At 40.3% G+C, this 19,690-nt stretch overlaps 1 protein-coding gene across 1 annotated transcript; it reads right to left on the minus strand.

The window, feature by feature from the left end:
• Positions 1-4,520: 4,520 nt before the first annotated feature.
• LOC149283785 (complement component C9-like) lies at positions 4,521-19,169 on the minus strand. Its single transcript, XM_089497301.1, has 11 exons — positions 19,081-19,169; positions 18,085-18,178; positions 17,166-17,310; positions 16,643-16,793; positions 15,865-16,003; positions 15,332-15,553; positions 12,004-12,244; positions 11,429-11,563; positions 8,260-8,432; positions 5,679-5,907; positions 4,521-4,672 (listed from the first exon to the last, which is right to left on the minus strand). The coding sequence occupies exons 1-11, from the start codon at positions 19,167-19,169 to the stop codon at positions 4,521-4,523; spliced, it is 1,770 nt and encodes a 589-aa protein (XP_089353427.1).
• Positions 19,170-19,690: the final 521 nt, after the last annotated feature.

Genomic DNA, 19,690 nt, shown 5'->3' on the forward strand with positions numbered 1-19,690 from the left:
GAAGCTGTAAGGAGAAAAGAGGAAAGGTAGGAAAGCATTCAGTGTGTGGATTGGTATGTGTGGATTGGTGTATGTGGATTGGTGTATGTGTGTGGATTAGTATATGTGTGGATTGGTATGTGTGGATTGGTGTATGTGTGTGGATTAGTATATGTGTGGATTGGTATATGTGTGGATTGGTATATGTGTGGATTGGTATTTATGTGGATTGGTATGTGTGGATTAGTATGTGTCTGGATTGGTATGTGTGTGGATTGGTATATGTGTGGATTGGTATGCGTGTGGGTTGGTATGCGTGTGGGTTGGTATGCGTGTGGATTGGTATATGTGTGGATTGGTATATGTGTGGATTGGTATGTGTGGATTGGTGTGTGTGTGGATTGGTGTGTGTGTGGATTGGTGTGTGTGTGGATTGGTGTGTGTGTGGATTGGTATATGTGTGGATTGGTATGTGTGTGGATTGGTATGCGTGTGGGTTGGTATGTGTGTGGATTGGTATATGTGTGGATTGGTATGTGTGGATTGGTATATGTGTGGATTGGTATATGTGTGGATTGGTATGTGTGGATTGGTATATGTGTGGATTGGTATATGTGTGGATTGGTATGTGTGGATTGGTGTGTGTGTGGATTGGTGTGTGTGTGGATTGGTGTGTGTGTGGATTGGTATGTGTGTGGATTGGTATATGTGTGGATTGGTATATGTGTGGATTGCTGTGTGTGCGGATTGGTGTGTGTGTGGATTGGTGTGTGTGTGGATTGGTATGTGTGTGGATTGGTATATGTGCGGATTGGTAAGTGTGTGAGAGTGATGGGTGTTATGCTGTACCATTTCCAATGTATTTTTCATTATATAATTATGCTCTGGTACATCATAACTCCCATCACTCTATACTGTTCCGTACAGTGGCAGAGCTGGGAGACAGAGGCCTTGCACCCCCACCGCAGGACTCCTGAAAGGTAAGTGAACTTCAAAGTGGGAGAGGGTAGATAGTTAGGAGGGGGTAGATAGGGAGAAGGGAGTGAGACAGGGGGATAGGGGGTAGATAGGGAGAAGGAAGTGAGAAGGGGTAGATAGGGCAATCATACTCCTATCATGCCAAGTCTGCGAGTACATCCTGGAATCTGGGTATGCCTGGGCATGATAGAAATGTGATTGCTGTTAACAATCATATATATATATATATATATATATATATATATATATTAATATTGTTATTTAATTGTTTTGTCCTATTTTGGTGTGTTACTTACTTGAAATAAAAGTGTTAGAATTTTTTTTATGGTGTGGGGGGTAAATGCTGCATTTTCGGTTTCAGTCCAGAATTCGTTTCGGTGCATCCCTACTACTAATGAAGTGGTAGGCCTACACCACATCAATGTTTGGCTTAGTATATAGTGATAGGAGTTATGCTGCACTATTGTCAATGTCTGGCTCAATGTATAGTGATAGGGATTACGCTGTACCACTGTCAATGTGTGCCTCAGTATATAGTGATAGGTGTTATGCTGTACCACCGTCAATGTCTGCCTCAGTATATAGTGATAGGTGTTATGCTGTACAACCGTCAATGTCTGCCTCAGTATATAGTGATAGGTGTTATGCTGTACCACCGTCAATTTCTGCCTCAGTATATAGTGATAAGTGTTATGCTGTACCACCGTCAATGTCTGCCTCAGTATATAATGATAACAGTAAGTGTTATGCTGTACCACCTTCAGTGTCTGCACCGGTATATAACAGTAGAAGCTATGCAGTTTTAAAGTGTGTGTGTGTGTGGGGGGGTGCCACATACAGGATCCGCCCCAGGTGCCAAATACTCTAGGTACGCCCCTGGTCTGGGTATGTTAGTATGTGTGTGAGGATAAGTTAGCGTGTGAAGATGTGTCTTTGTCTGGGTATGTTTGTATATGTTAGTATTTTAGTGTGTGAACATGTGCCTTTGGGTGTGTTAGTGTGTGTGTCTGGGTATGTTAGTGAAAGACTGTGTTTGAGTATGTTAGCATGTGTCTCTGGGTATGTTTGTAAGCTTGGGGGTATTTTAGTGTGTGAACATGTGTCTTTTGGTATGTTACTGTATTTATCTAGGTATGTTAGTATGTGCGTGCCTGGGTATGCTAGTGTGTGAACATGTATCTTTGGGTATGTTAGTGTGTGTGGATTTGTTAGTTTGAGTATCTGGCTATGTTAAAGTGTGTGTCTATGTATTCACAGTTGCCCGATACCGAAGAGAAAATAGCCATGTATTTACAGAAAGAATGTTTTTTTATTTACATTTTGCAAGGTTACTATTTACTCATAGCACAAGAATCTGGTTTTCTGACCTTCCCAGTCAAATAAACCTAGATGTTTACTGACAGATCTAGGGATAAGAGTGTAATTTAAAATTCCAAGTTACTGGCACCCGGGTCACTGGGACATCTTTTTTAATAACAGGGCTTGAAAGTGTGGAAATAATGTATCCTTCCTCAGGCAAAACTGTTAATTTTTTTGTGTTTATTTTTTAGCATTTAAAGGGGCACTGATGTTAAGACCAATAAAGATTTTCACATGTAGGTGTATAATAAACAATGTGTGTCACAGATCCCTCCTCCTCACCACCACCACCACCTTTTCTTTCCCACCAGCGCCTCACCATCACCTTCTCCTCCTCATCACTGGCACCTTCTCACCATCACCTTCTCCTCCACATCACAGGCACCTTCTCACCATCACCTTCTCCTTACTCCCAGCACTTTGCAACCCCCGTTATTCTCACCACCAGCACCAGCCCCCAGCATCTTTTTTTTTTTTTCTGTGGTTGCTTTGCAGATGAAGGGTGGAAGCTGTTATACGGGCTCCTGTGCCACTACATTTACATTGCAGTACCCAAGCTGTTTTCTTTTGCCCATTTTTAAACCTCATTTGGCGGGTTCAAAGTAAATCGAATGTTTCTCCGTTTCTTGTATTTAATAGACAAGTGTAAATGTGCCAAAAACGATTCGGACAAATTTTTCAGTTCATGTTTGCCCCATTCTTTTCCTTGCTAATTTGATTCAGCTGAAAATTCGGAGGCATTATTAATACTGGAATGAAATTTGTTGCCCGGGGCCAATATTTACTTTTACTCACACTCTCATTCTCCTTCACTTATACGCACTCTAAATGTTACCTTACCATATTCACCAGTTATGTTAATTCTTATGAATGTCCGAAAACGAGAAGGGGCCCCCAACAAAACAAACGAAAATGAAGCAGAGAGCTCCAATTTTTCATTTGTATTGCTTTTGTTGCTCTCACATTCTGACCCACTTTCACACACTATTACTCACTTTCTCGCACTCTCTTATTTATCTTCTCCCCTGACCACACCTGTTTCCCTGACCACTTCTCTGCAGCTCCATTTCTTCTCTTTATAATGCAATACTATCCGGGATTCATCTGATTGGCCCCAAATGTATTCTGCAGCATGACAACAACCCCAAACATAAAGCCAAAGTCAGAATTATTTTTAGCATAAAGAAGAACAAGACCTCCTGGAAGTGATGGTATGGCCACCATGATCAAGTCTGTCAGAGATTACGTCAAGAGCGAGAAGCAACTGAGGCTGCCTAAATCCACAGAAGAACTGTGGTTAGTTCTCCAAGATGTTTCGAACAACCTACCTGACGAGTTCCTTGTGCAAGTGTACCTAGAAGAATTGATGGTGTTTTGCAAGCAAAGGGTGGTCACACCAAATATTAAAAGCACTCTTACTCTACAGCATTTTTTCACACCTGCCTAAAGCTTTTTTGTACAGTCTCTGTATCTCTCTCTGTCTCCCCCCACCGTCAGGGAATGCATTGTAGCAAGTTTGTACTTATCTTGTCCTTGTTTCCCTAGAACTCAGAAGGTCATTATTTTTCTTAATTTTTTTCCCCATTGAATTGTTTTAGAACAACCATAAAATAGCAGCTGTTGTGTAGTAATTTCAAGTAAAAAAAGAGGGGTTTCTCAAAGCTGATTACCAGGACTACGAGTCAGTGGGTTTTTATCTGTAGGTGAAGAGTGCTATGTTCATGTCTCTCCTTTTCAAGTCTGTTTTAAGTTGAGGAGAGAAGCTCTTCTGCTAGTCATGTCCACCTTCGGTTAGTCCTCCGGGTACACTGACTATAGGGACTTATCTGCCTCCTTCAAACTGAATCAAACCTCAAAATCAAAGAATGTGTCAAATGGTTGAGAGCTAGCTTAGAACAAACAAGGTTTAGTGGATAAGCCAAGGTCAAAAACTAAAATAACAGAGTCCACCCAATGATGGCTACCATGGCTCACTAAAGGAGCGAGGAAGAGATGTCAAGGTCTGAATGAGTCATCAAGGAGTTATTGGACTACTAGCTAAAGCACCAAGTGCTTAAAAACCTATAGCAGACTAAAAATGTCAAAGTACGCAATGTTTTGCTGTTTCATTCTTCCTTTAATTACTTCAAATTTCATTTTTTTTATTTTTTTATTTAGTGCTTCATTTATTCCCACTTTTACCACAAAGTTTCTCCATAGCATTACTAACATGGCAAAGTTCTTGTGTTGTCTCCTGCACATGGTCTACCCCCATTTTGAGGTGCAGGGTTATCACACGTGCGACTTAGTTTGATTTCTCCGTTGGTGCATGATGATACAGGTGACCAGCACCCCCAGTTTCCATGCACCCCACTTTCTCCTGTAGACACAAATGTATTATACAGTTAATATCTGATATATATATATATATATATAAAATCACAAAATTAAAGGTAAAATCTATTCATTATATACTTTATTAAAGCGAGAGTTAATTGCCCCACAATGCTAAAGGCACATTAATAATGCACACTTTTCAGGCTGCTTTAATATAATTGGATCAATTTGCACTTATTTGAGTAAAGGTCTCATTGGACCTCTCTGGAACACTTGTGTGGACCAGTTTTGGAGCTACCTGGTGGTGAGTATCCCACACATGTGCACTGCTGCACAGATGCTTTAGGAGTTGGCCACAAATGTGATAGGGGTAACTCCCCAATGGTTAAAACCCCTATAGGACCAAAATCTATTTTGTATACATGCCTGACTTATATCCAGTATTCCCTCAGTGAAAGTGGCTGGGTTATGATAATGTGTTTTATTATGTGTTTTTCACTTTTGGTAGTGCAAATGAAAAGCAGACCACTGGCACTATTATAGAAGAGATCCATAGGTTAAGTGCCTTCAAGAGGTAAAACTCAAAGTAGTGAATTAAGTAAAGATGTGTATCGAGTTTTCAAATTTGGTATTTAAGCGTTAATTATTTACATCATTACGTTGCATTTTGTTTATAGAGTGCTAGCAGATTTTGTAGCACTATTATGGGGGGGGGTGAAAATTAAAGTTGACAATTTACAAAACTGACAAAAACATTAACACACGTTAAGGTATACTGGCACACAAGGAGAAGAGTTTTTAGTAAGGGTTTAAAGTCTCAAAGGCTGAGATAGGGACCTCAGAAGAGTTGGTACAGCACGGGTAAAATCCTAGATGCAATTGGGATAAAGTGATAACAGTTTAAAGGAGTTATAGGACATGGACAGAGCATGGAGGGCAGTTAGAGTGGAAGGCCAGATATCACAAGGGAATTCATTAGGATTGTCTTGTGCAAGGAAAGGGAAAACATTTTTTAAAAAGCCCACAATTTTCATAGAATTACTTACTTTCATACAGTTCTGATTTTGGTTTCTGGCAGGCCGCACCGGTATAACGTATAGGACATTTACACAGGCAGATGCCGTCAATAACCATCACTGTGCCGCCATTTTGACAAGGCTGACACTTGCACACACTGTGTTCATGAAGATAATCTTCAATTGCTCGTTCTAAGTTCCGTGTCTTTGTATAGGCATTAAACATTTCAGGAGGAATTAGGTTGTAAATTGGAGCTGGCTGTGGGTTCATAATAAAAATAATTTAAAAAAATGTTACTATGATTACTACATAAGTAGAACTGACTATGCACTGACTATGTAGAGGTAATAAATATTAGCGATTTATAATACAGACAGAAAACACCGGAAAGCCTGATAACAGGGCAAAGAACACTGAGTTAGTGTGTGTGCGTGTGTGGCATTGAGTTCAGCTGGGTATAGGAAACATGTAGAACCACAGAATCTGAAAGCAGATGGGAACCATTCAGTCCATTTATTCTGCAAGATTGTCTGCACCCTGAATACTTACAGAAACATAAAATGTCAAGGCAGATAAGAACCGTCAAGCCCATTTAGACTGCCTGTTTTTTGCTGCTGTAAAAACCTCAAACCTTATTCAGTCCTTATATTCAGTCTTATGCATAACATATACATAACGTATGCATGTTTACATTCCCTCACTGTATTAGCCGCTACCATTTCTGGTGGGAGGCAGTTCCACTTATCTACCACCCTAAGCATTTAAAGCAGACTAGACCACCCGGTTTCAGTGATTACATACGCCCTGCAACTGAAAGGTAGGAATAGCAACCCACCTTTGACTTGGCCCATCTGCCCTATGGTCAGACCTGGCCTCTGTCTTGTTACCTTAAGTCTAATTACAAAACATTTGAGTTTAGACCCCAATGAAATAAATAAGGTCCTCAGATCAATTGGTATGTAATCATCTACCTTTAATTTCTGCTGAGAGACTATGTTGCCACCTGGACAGTCCAAGAATAAAGAGGTCTGGGATTTACCTCTTTATGTCTATGTCCAAAGAAATGCTGAGATGGTGGCCATGTGAGCCTACATTCCACAAGAGGGCATTGGGTAGCCTCTGGACAATTTGTACTGACAATCTTTAAACATTGCATGGGAGCATACTGTTGCCAGTGGTACCTTTCAAAGCAAACAGACCTTTGGACAGATTCTGTTTGTTTACCTGGCTTTGGACATTGACCTCACAGTGATTTTACTATAAAGAGAAACAGTGAGTTCACAAAGTAAAAGCACACATCACCTAAAACTATTTTGATTTAATCAGCAGAATGTAGTCTCTGGGTGCTTGAAAAGCATTAGAGAGTGTCCACATTTTGTTGGTAAAAAAAATCTTTTGCGTTCTGGGGTCAGTGCATTTACCCCTGGGAGGCCAGTTTTATTGCAGTTTTACTATAGATACATTTTGGTGGTAACAGCTTACTCTTTTGGGTCTAATCACTAATCAGTTGAGCAGTCAGTAAAGTGTTAACTTGACCGATTGTCGCATGCCAACATCAGTAAATCAATTGATCTTGTATACATGGCCAGGGTTGTATATTTGGTATACTACTAATACCAACAAAAAATGTGAAACGGATAGTAATTCAGTTACAAACTCACTTAAGTATATAATAGACATGTGCAAATGGGGCAAAAACGATTCGTACGATTCCCCGATTGGAGGATCGAGGGAGGACGTCACCACAAGAGCTGCCATTTAGATGGAAGTTCCCGCCAGGTAATGTCCGCGGAGATGCGGAGGAAGAAAGAAGATAGCAGATTGAAGATTGAAAAGAGACGAGAAGGGAGAAGATAGAAAAAGATGCTGAAGAAGATACAGAAGTGGAAGTGGTTGGCAGATTAGGGAAACATTTATAGACCATGACAGGGTGAATGAGAAAGCAAGTGTTAGAGAGTGAGTGTGTAAGAGAGTATGAGTGAATGTGGACCCACAAATTTCAGCTGGAAATCTTTTTTTTGGCTACATTTTAATCTGATCCATGGGGGGGGTCTGGTCTCGTTTACCAAAAGCTGAATACAATCTAATTAAGTATATAAAATCTTACTTAAATATATATCCGCAAAAAAGACAAATGCTATGGGACAGAAATAATGATTAAATTGTCACTTAAATAGAGAAGTAAATGTAATCAGATGATATCAAATATGAATGGATATAAAACTTAAAAACAGTGTCCATCAATACAAGTATAGATCTCAAGCACGATGCATATTAATAGTTAAAAATATGCATAGACTAGAAATAGCAATACACAAAATATAAATAAAATGCAATAAAGCCATATAAATAAAATATAATAATAACAATAATAATAATAATAATAATAATAATAATTGAACTCCTTACGTGAGATGTGTGGCTTGTATTTTTTGACAGTATTTTATACACATACTTATTTAAATGTGTTTATTCAGTAAACATTTATTGTAATAACTGGTCCTTCAGACAATTTAATTTTAGAATTAGTACGGAAAGAAAGTTTTTATTTCTGTGTTAAACTTTTCTTCCTCTTTTGTAAGTCTTTCAAGAAGTAAAGAAAATATTTACCTTTTGTTTTATCACAACTGGTGCATCGACTATGGACGAGGCCCAGTTTACAAAGTCTTCTACATCAACGTCCTGTTTTTTTTGTTTTTCATCAAGAAGTATTGCAGCTTGCACTGTTCCTCCCTCAACAAAACTGATGACGTCAGTAATCACAGATTTTTTAATTGGGTTATCTGCAAAAGAGTTGCATTTAAAGTCCCTGTCAAATATACACCAACATGTATATGTCAAACATCTTATATAAAAGTTACAAGAAACAATTATCGGCTCTCCCTCTTACCTTGCCCCCTTACAATTCACAATGAATGCTGCTGCCAAGCTCTTCACTGGCTCTCTATATTCTGAATTTAAAATCCTGACTAAACCTACACAGATTTCCGTGTTCCCCTACCAGCATCTTTTCACTGTACTCCAAACCCACTACACGGTTCCTTTGCTCTAATCTCTACCTCTCAAGCTCATAAACAGGACTGCTCAACGACTGCTTAACGACTGCTCCTATTCTTTGAAATGCCCTACGCTGGATTATCTGACTCTTCCCAAGTCTCAACTCCTTCAGGTTTACTCACCTGTCAGGCCCCATTCAGGCTGCGGAGCTGCATATCTCTGGTTTTCCCTGTCTCGCTACACTTCCCATGTCTCGCTACAGCTCCCCTGTCTCGCTACAGTTCCCACTTTGCTGTAATCCATTCCTGGATTTCCTTGTGCTCTGACGTTTACTTCTGATACTTTGTTTCAGTCCTGCTCTTAGCTTCAGCTCCTGTTTCCTTTATAAGGTGTGCCCCACCCATTATGTTTGTCTCAGTCAGCAGTCTATAGGTATGTCCTTCTCTGTTCTGTGTTTAGATTTAAGCATACTAACGCCATATGATGTGACTAAATATCCAATTGTTATCATATAGTCCTAGGCTAGTCCTGTATTCATGTGTGTCTGTCTTTTATGTGCCTTTTGCCCTCTTTCCCCTGAATCATCTGAGGATCTCGGTTCCTCTCTCCTCTCCCCATGTCCCAGTTAAGATGTCCTATCCCTACTTAAAGGAGAAGCTTCTGAGGATCTTGGCTCCTCACTCCATCCCCTGTGTTCCTTGCCTTGTTCGCTCTCCTTTGTTGTGTCCTGTACCATGTATGTCTTGTCTGGCTATGTTTCTTGCTCAGTCTCCCCTTGCTTGCTCTGTCCCCTTTGCTTGCTATGTCTCTGCTATTACTCTGCTATTACTCTGCTTAGCTTCCCTACTCCCAGCTTGCAGCATCCTGCTCATTTCTCTGTAGAGCTATGTCTCATGCCTGCTCCAGGGTGCAAGTTTGTTTGTGTGTGTTAGAGAGACTGCTTAAGTTTGTGTGTGTATGTGAGAGAGACTGTCTAAATTTGTGTGTGTGTGAGAGAGTGCCTAAGTTTGTGTGTGTGTGTGAGAGACTGCCTGAGTGTGTGTATGTATGTGTGTGAGAGAGAGTCTGCCTGAGTCTCTGTGTGTGTGTGAGAAAGACTGCCTGAGCCTGTGTGTGTGTGTGAGAGACTGCCTGAGTCTGTGTGTTTGTGTGTGTGTGTGTGTGTATTCAAGAGACTGCCTGAGTCTGTGTGTGTGTGTGTGTGCGAGAGACTGCCTGAGTCTGTGTGTGTGTGCGAGAGACTGCCTGAGTCTGTGTGTGTGTGCGAGAGACTGCCTGAGTTTCTGTGTGTGTGTGCGAGAGACTGCCTGAGTCTGTGTGTTTGTGTGTGTGTGTGTGTGTATTCAAGAGACTGCCTGAGTCTGTGTGTGTGTGTGTGTGCGAGAGACTGCCTGAGTCTGTGTGTGTGTGTGTGTGTGCGAGAGACTGCCTGAGTCTGTGTGTGTGTGCGAGAGACTGCCTGAGTCTGTGTGTGTGTGTGTGTGCGAGAGACTGCCTGAGTCTGTGTGTGTGTGTGTGTGCGAGAGACTGCCTGAGTCTGTGTGTGTGTGCGAGAGACTGCCTGAGTCTGTGTGTGTGTGCGAGAGACTGCCTGAGTCTGTGTGTGTGTGCGAGAGACTGCCTGAGTTTCTGTGTGTGTGTGCGAGAGACTGCCTGAGTTTCTGTGTGTGTGTGAGAGTCTCTCTGTGTGCCAGTCTGTGTGCATGTGTGAGGTTTTTATTTTTTAGTAAGAAAGCTCAGAAGTGGTTACTAAAACATTTGAATAAAATAAACCTCTGGTTTGTGGCTTATATTAATTATATTAATAGGATATAATGTTTATGCAAACGGTGGTATTAGTTACTAGAGATGCCAGGAATGTAATTCCATCCATGTTCATTTTCTTTTAAGGTTCTCATTGATGAAGGCAATATATATCCATTTTCATTCCAATAACATCTCATGAAGCCTATGTTATTCTTTGATACATAGCGTTTGACAGCAGAATATAACTATTCGGCCCATGTCGCCTGCCCAATTTTCCTGATGCATATACCTTAATCAATCCTTGGTCTTTCCTTAGATTCAGTATAGCTTGATGTCTTTTTCGGGAGAATATTCGTGTACATCCTTCGTGTTCGTTTTTTCTCTTAGTTTTATTTAGAAGGGGTTAATACGGGGTTAACGCGGTATGCACTACGCAGCAGCTTTGGCGCCAGGATTTTAAAGGTCCGTATGAGCAACTCTATTGGTCACCGGCACCTGCACTTCATTTGTTGATGGCAGATGAGCCCCCTGCTGGCGACCAATAGAGTCGCTCGTACAGACTTTTAAAATCCTGGTGCCGCAACTTGGCCGGGGGACAATAGAGTCACTCATACGGACCCTTTAACTCTTGATTTCTGCTCCCTTTAACCACTGCAATGCTGCATAGATAAGGTAAGCTAGATAGGGAAGGGACCAGGGAGATTAGTAAACGAAGATGAACACAAAGATTGTGTGTCTCCGTTTTCGTATACGTTTGCCGCCGCGGCCATGTTCGTATGTTCGGTATTCGGGCTGAACAACGAAAACACACCCTTTGTGTTAGTGTTCATGTTCGCCCGAATATGAATGCACAAGTCTAGTATTAACCTCTACCACTTCTGCTGGGAGGTTGTTCAACTTATCTACTACCTTTTCAGTATACTTCATTATACTTCATTGCATTACTTCTAAAACAGTGAAGAGGTTAAACACTCCTAAAAGTGTTATGTTAAATAATAATGATAATAATAATAATAATAATAATAATAATAATAGCACTCACTTTCATCATATTGGTTGTTTTGTGTGCATTTAGGATTCTTTATTTCAGCTTTGAGATCGACTCCTTGACTGGCGACGTTTACATCAAGGTTAAACCCAAGACAGTCCTTTACATCTTCTGTAGTGATAGCTGGAATATAAAAGTTATGTAATAACATGCCTTAAAACATGGAAGAAAGGTCTGAATATATTAACATTTAACTTGTTTCATAAATAGCAGACTATGCCCTCCACATATCACCAAGAAAGGGGGAAGTTTAAAATATTAGTTTGAGCTGTCAACAAATAATTAGGAAATCATTAATTTAGACATAAAAATATACAGATGTTTTCAATAGGAAAAATAGATACGGCTGGCATTGGTCCACGAGAACATGAAGTTCATGGTCAAAACTGCTACTTTTGATCAGGCCATATACAATCACCTAACCATTTAAAACCTCAAAAGTGACTTCATAAAAAGAGAATCCTGAAGTTTATTTTGGATTCTTTGGACAGCTTTGACAAGATGTTTTTTGTGTTTTTTTTAAATCTAATAAATGTTAATAAAATTTAGGAAATGACAGTAACCTTGGTTTTTCATTACATTGGAATCCAACACATAAACAAGCTCAAATTTTCCCCCAAGCTTTCCAGAAACGGTGTAATGGGTTCCGTACATTTCCAGAAAAGAAAAATAATCAGCTTTTTCATAAGAAGTTGGAAGACTTCTTAAATCTTCGAGAAAAGAAAGTGATAACATAGGACTTCTTGTTCTCATCTGAAATGTTGCTAATTGAAGAGATCCGGACACTTTGAAGAATGTTTTTGTCTGCAGTAAAAGAAGAATATGCATGAAAAATAAACCAATAAAATATCGTGTAACATCATAACTATGGTGCAACAAAAATGTTTTCCATTGACAAAAATAGTCAGAAATATGAAATTTCCATGCACTAGGGGATAAATTGAAAAAAATCTAAACCCAAGATGTGACGGTGGACCTCTAAAGAATATCTTATATAAAACCTAATTTTTACTCATATAACAAAAAAAACTATTCAAAAAATATATGTAAACTCTTCAGCTGGCCAGGTTGAGGATGATTGAGTAGAAACGATGCTTGGAGTGCAGCAAATGAATTGTATAAGGGGGAAAAATGACTTGCCATGTGACATTGGTCACCATGCTGAGATTGACATTTATAAAAGCCATACATTTCAGCCTGATTCCCCCCAACTAAACAGCAATCCCTTTCACTCATCCAGTGTCCACCAAGTGAAGGAATTCTTCAATAGTAATGATACAGCACATTCATTAAAATTATTTACAGTTGGTTTTTGTTGATTGGCAATCAGTGTAAATTGTTTAATAGAGATGGGCAAGTCTGTTCTGGTATCCAGAGGGTTAGTCATGTCGGTTCTTCTGTGGTTACCAAGATGGGCAGCAGTCTGTTCTTGGCCCCACCACTTTCAAAACTAAATAAAATACATCAACCCCCTGCAACATTGTAACACTAATATCTGCCATAAATCCCTGACTCACCCCAACATGTACATACCGTATTTGCTCGATTATAAGACGAGGTTTTTTTCAGAGCAAATGCTCTGAAAAATACCCCTCGTCTTCTAATCGGGGTCGTCTTCTAATCAGACCTCAAATAGAGTCTGATTAGGAGACTAAGATCCAGATCCCCCGCACCGCTGCAGGGGACCTGGATCCTCCTGTCTCACCCCCCCCCCCCCCCATCATACACACTTACCGGTGCTTCCTGCTGTATTGCCGGGGCAGCGGGTTGACGTCTACGCGATGCGCGTAGACAACGTCCGCTGCAGCCGGAAGGAGGTGTGGCTAGCAGCGGGGGTTGTCTGCGTCCGTCGCGTAGACCTTCCCCGACTGTCAGAGATCTCTGATCTCTGACAGCCGGGGAAAGTATACGCGACGGACGCATACAAACCCCCGCTGCCAACTCCACCTCCTTCCGGCTGCAGCAGAAGGCGACGTCAACCCGCTGCCCCGGCTGGAAGCACCGGTAAGAGAGGGCTGAGAGGGGAGAGAGGGGAGAGAGGAGAGAGGAGAGGGGAGGGGAGGGGGGGGAGAGAGTGTGTGTGTGTGTGTTAGTTAAATGGGGGCATAGGGCATTTCTGGAGTGGCGTTAAGGGGGCATTTAATAGAGCACTCTGCCTCCTGAAATGCCTTATACCTCCCTATATGCCACTCTGCCCCATAATATGCCTTTTAACCCCCTAAATGCCAGAGTGGCATATAGGGGTATAAGGCATTTCTGGAGGCAGAGTGCTCTATACAATGCCTTTTAACTCCCTTAATGCCACTCTGCCTCCTGAAATGCCTTATACCTCCCTATATGCCACTCTGCCCCATAATATGCATTTTAACCCCCTAAATGCCAGAATGGGATATAGGGGTATAAGGCATTTCTGGAGGCAGAGTGGCATATAGGGGGTCAAAAGGCATACCATGGGGCACAGTGGCATATAGAGGGTTAAAAGGCATATCATGGGCCACAGTGCCATATTGGTGTGGCAAGCCTGGGGGCAGATGTGCGTAACTGGGGGACAGGCTGGAAAATACAAGAAATAAAAACAAAAAAAATATTTTTCTCAATCATAGCTTTTATTAAAAAAAATAGTTTACATGAATTAACATTTACTGGTAAAACTTTTTTCCTTTAGGGTCGTCTTATATTCAGGCTTTTTCTTTTTTCCTAAGTTAATATTCAGATTTTGGGGGGTCGTCTTATAATCAGGGTCGTCTTATAATCGAGCAAATACGGTATTTTGCAAAGCTAAGCAGGCCAGGACCAGGGCCGGCCCAAGACAAAATGCCGCCTGGGGCGAATTTTAAAATGCCGCCCCCCCATTATCTATCCTGCTGCCCCCCCATTATCTACCCTTCCTCTCCCTCCCTCCCTCTTATCTACCCCCCCCCTTGTACTTACCTTTCAGCAGTCCTGCGGCGAGTCTCCCTGCTCGGTCTCGGTGCCGGCTTGTAATGATGAGCGCCGGAAATGATGTCATCTTCCGGCGCTCAGCATTACAAGCCGGCACCGAGACCGAGCTTGATGGCTCGCAGAGGAGAGAGAGAGGGGCGCCGAGCGGGTACTAACAACTTGGTAAGTGAAAACCACTCGGTGCCCCTCTCTCTCCTCCGCTTTAAAAAAAAAAAAAGGGCTTGGGGCGGCAAAGTGCCGCCTGGAACAGTTGCCCCACTCGGCTCCATTGTCGGGCCGGCCGTGGCCAGGACACTCCTTATTGCGAGGTAAAATTTTGGTCATTTCTTCACACAGATTGCAATTCAGGTATACATTTACTGAGAATTTAAAGGGTTACTAAAAAACAACACATATGTGTTCAACAACATTTCCTGAATACAGTGATACCAGCCATGCATAGGTTTATCATGCGCATTTCAGTTTTTCAACCTGGAATTTTACATCTAATCTTCTTGCATCAATGTCCTATTTGGGACAACTTTGAAGCCGGTCAATTCAATTTACCCCTATCAAACCATATATTCCTATTTGGGACAACTTTGAAGCTGGTCAATTAAATTTACCCCTATCAAACACTAAATATTTTGGAAAACTAGACACCCCAGGGTATTTCAAATGGTTGTGTTTTAACACTTACTAACTGTTATATAGCTTTAAAATTGCAATGTCAAGTTGTACAGCCGGATGTTGCTATATATGAGCCAAGCTGAATGAACAAGCTAAATGTCTCAGAAACAAGCTGAGCCAACACATAGCTTGGACGCCTATAATTATGACAAACAAGTGAGCTCTCCCTTCAACTGTTTAGTTCATTAATAATTTTGATAATATTACTTTCTGAAACAAACATCTTCTAATACTATCTAAAATATATAATTAAAAAAAACAACACATTTTTTACATTACCTTATTTTCTTCATACTTTTTGAGGTTGCTAAGGCTTTCGTTTCTAGATGTATTTATCCCCAACTTTCCTGTGATAGTTACAGAGTCATTGTTTATTTCAGTGGGTGTCATTTTCAAAGACAGCGATGCTTCAAATTCACTAGTTTTTTCTTCAGAAATCCTATGGATCACATCTTTAGCATCCTCAAAGGTTTCAGTGGTAAATGATTTATCAGATCTAGTCTGCAATAAGACAAACCAATTTGTTACCTATAAGAGCTTTATTAAATTGTGTAAATAAAATACATTATTGTTCTTAAGAAAACCCTATAAATTCTACCAATTGATCAATAGGTCGCAATAGTACATAAAACATGGTGACAAAGCCCTGCCCTCTAGACACACTTTTAACCACAGCCCCGTAAAGTGTCCATCTGAAATGTTCAGAGGTATGCTATAATGTACAGATCAGCCTCAAATATACAGTCTACTGTATCCTCCATACTATATAAAATAATATCCTAGCCATATATAAGTGTATGTAGATACTCTACCTGATACACCAAAGCAGCAACATTCCATGGTTTGCGATAATATGTTTTGGTATTACCATCACGAACTCTATCACAAATACCATTAAAATATTCATTGTCAAAAGGGTTCCTCAATGTGTCCATGCCTAAGATGTTCAAACTAAAAAAATAAGAAAATGCAACACCATATTAACTTTTTTCTCAACAAAATGCATGGTAAAGTGAAACTGTCACCCAGTTCTTTGCACAATTAAATGTTTTTCTGTTAAGTGGTATTTGAAATATTCAGTCTAGCTAGATGTTCTCCATGCAGCCTTTGATGTCCAGGGAGTGGGACATTTGCCTTGCCTATTTTATACTAGCCACAGATCTTGTAGTGACTAGCCTGGCTCTAGACCAGGACGTTGAAGGCACTGTGTAGTTCCAAGGCATGCAAGCAAGGAACAATGTTACCTTTTTAGAACTCAACCTTATTAGCTGCATTTGCTGCTATGTGGATACAAAACGGTACTAAAATATCAATGTAATTTCAGTAAATATTTATATGCATTAAGAAGGTGGGTCTTAGCATTTGAGAGGTCCACGTTAAATATTCAATCAACCTCTGTGATTAATAGTCGTAGCAAATTAGCCCACCGAGTTTATTTCATTGGACAGCAAAGAGAAGCAAGTCAGCAATGTTTTAAAACCAGTACGTGCCAGTCCCGTCCTTCAACTGAATTGGGTGCCATAACCCAGGGGGTTACTTTGTAATTGCCTGTGTAGCATAGGTGGGAGCTCTCTCCGTGACTGTACATACCCATCCCCAGCAGTTCGCCCGAGCTCAGACAGTTCAATGTCCATGTTGCGACAGGGTGACTTCGGATCTTGTCCATCCTCACATAGTTCATCAGAATGGTCACCGCAGTCATTATCACCATTACAAAGTAAGCGCGTCTTAATACATCTACCTATAGCATTAAAGGGAAAAACCTCCTCATTTTTTATTTCTCATCATGTTTGAAGTGTACAAATAAATATTTTTCAAATAATATTCAAATATTCTAATACGCGGGGTGGGGGGGTTCAGTCTGTCTGGCAGTGCCTGCCCTGTGCCTTTTTCTCATTTTGGGGGATATGTGCCAGTGTCAACCTACTCCCAGTGCCCTGCTATTACCGCTGCTTTCGTTCTCCAATCAAAAAATACCTCCAAATTTCAAAATTACTCGAAAATAAATGCAGCAAAAATAAAACAAAGATTTTATCCGAATCGATTTCGCTTGCTGTACCCAACTCTATTAAAAAAAAAAAAAATGCTGATAAAAATGGCAGAGATTTCTTACCTGATTCACATTCAAAATCATTCCCGCAGTCAACAGATCGTTCCTCACATATTTTGTCAGACTTGCAGGATTGGCTGTCACCCAATGAATGCAGACAAGGCCTTCCGCCATACTGACCAAACTTCACAATGCTCCGTGAACGATACTTCACAGACAGAACAACATGTTTCAAAATACACCAACATTAATGGATCAAATCAGCTGACCGTTTATTTCAGAGTGTCAGTCTGAGTGATTAAGACTGGGCTATTCTATTGTTTACCACAAAGCAATATGTTAAGGAGACAAGGTGTTTGTCTAGTAGATTACAGTAACATGACTAAAATGCAGCTGACTGGAAACATTATACAACGACTGTAACACAAGAGAATGATAGGGAGTTAAGGCATGACACTAATAGAATAGGTCAAAAGGCATATTCCCATCACTTCATAACACACAAAGGGGGTTACATATAAAATCAATCCTGATACAAGGTTTGAAAAGTGGTCTTATCACTATAGCAACAGATTAAGTGGTCCACATGAACATTCCATTTGTTGTCATAGTTGTGGTGTCCCTCCAGAATAACTTCTTATGCATCACGTTATTATTATTATTATTTATTGTTTTATATAGCACCATCAAATTCCGTAGCGCTGTACAATGTGTTTTATGATCTATCTTCCAGTAAGCAGAAAATAATACAGTCTCTTCTATTCTACGTAGCATTTGGTTGTGCTTATTGCTTAATTTATCACACTTTTCCAAAAACAATCTTCAAACGATGTACCTACACAGCCCCTACTGTTTTAATCTTAAATGTTCCTCAATTTGAAATGCCATTTCCACGGGTATCAAAGGATATCGCTTTGTACAGACATGTGTATGAATTGACCATATTTTTTCCAGCAAATGAGTGTGAAAATTAGACCGTTACCCGTAGTTTAGTGCAGGGATCACATTCACTCCACTTGCCCCAACTACTCAGCTCACAGTCAATTGGTGGCGGTGCATTAACTTCTGTATCCAGGCTATTCAAATACAAACAATCATTTTTTAGTTTCATGGTATCTTATTTTTTATTAAACAATGTATTAAAGATATCAGAGTATTATATATGAACAAAGCAGATTCTGTACTGCCCCTTAAAGTGTTTCCCAAAGACCACACATATGTGAAGTCATTTCTTAAAAAGTTAACGCGGCCATTATATCTGGAAAAGCGTAACAGTATTTTCCGACATTGTGGTGACAATTTTACCACAATTGTCCCAAGGGATGCCTACTCTGAGTTTGGAGGCCAATCTTTTGCCTCTTTTGGGGGGTGAACACAGTCCTGCACTGCTCTACCGAAGCTAATAAAAGGTTCTCATGTCTCAAAGACCATGTATGTTAATCTGTTAAGCAGGTTAGTGTGCCAATGGCACAGTCGCTGAGTTTAATCATAAACTGTGCAGCTGGAGTTAAAAAAAACATTTGGGTTGTGGCAATATAAATGGCCCATGTGCATGAGCAAATGTTTGGGTGGATATCGGAATCGATAGCCACAATTACCAGCAGTTCATTACAGGCTATGTTTTGCTAATTGTGGCTTGTACTTCTCAGCAAATGATGAGCTGGCAGCTGGCTTGAGCCAGAACTGAGGTATATTCCCTAAAGAAGTATGTGATAATATTTACTGGACCAAAACTCCCAGCCTACAGAATATAGAGTCATATAAGCTGTTTGTGACCTCAGATGTCCATTTATTTGAAAACATCTTATATATGTATAAAATCAGACACATATTGAAATAATATGGTTTGCGTTCATATGTACTCAATATATTACAAATCAACAAGCCACAATTTAAGTTCAAGGTACAATCAATTGAGCCCAACCACAACCTTTGAGACATCATGCGATATTGTCTTAATCTTCAAATACCAGCTTACCTTGTGTCCCCTGAGGTGAAAACATCGGATTTCAAAATGCACAATGCAGAAGTCACTCCAAGTACATAATGTAAAATGTTGATTGACATGGTGGTTGGTGAAGGGTCTGGAGAAAATATTCACTTGTTCAACTGAACATGTATGTACTTAAAGGTTCAGGACACTATTGAGGTCAAATTTACCTAGTTACATAGTTACAAAAGTGGGTGGTTTTGCAACAGCATCAAACATAACACAACCAAAGGTTCACTCTTTCCTAAGAAAAACAAACAAAAAAATCTCATAAAACAGATATTGAAAACTAGGAAGAAAAGTTCTTTCTAGGCCATGATCTGAAGTTATAATCATCTTGAACTTGCATCTCACTTTAACTTCGTGCCTTGCATTGGATAATAATATATCACAGCTTTACTTTCCTATGGCAACCATTTGCCTTATAAACCTACTGGAAAAGGACTTTCCTCATGGTTTCATTTACTGGAGACACCAACATATTACATGGATACCAAAGCCTACATCCAAGTTTAAAGGGAAATTAAGAACTAGAGCAAACTTTCTTAAACCCTATACCCAGGGCCGGCCCTGCCATGGAGCAGAGTGGGGCAATTGC

The sequence above is a fragment of the Sceloporus occidentalis genome, unplaced genomic scaffold, assembly GCF_023333645.1.
Source record: "Sceloporus occidentalis isolate IW3139 unplaced genomic scaffold, rSceOcc1.0.p SCAF_101, whole genome shotgun sequence".
Lineage (NCBI taxonomy): Eukaryota > Metazoa > Chordata > Lepidosauria > Squamata > Phrynosomatidae > Sceloporus > Sceloporus occidentalis.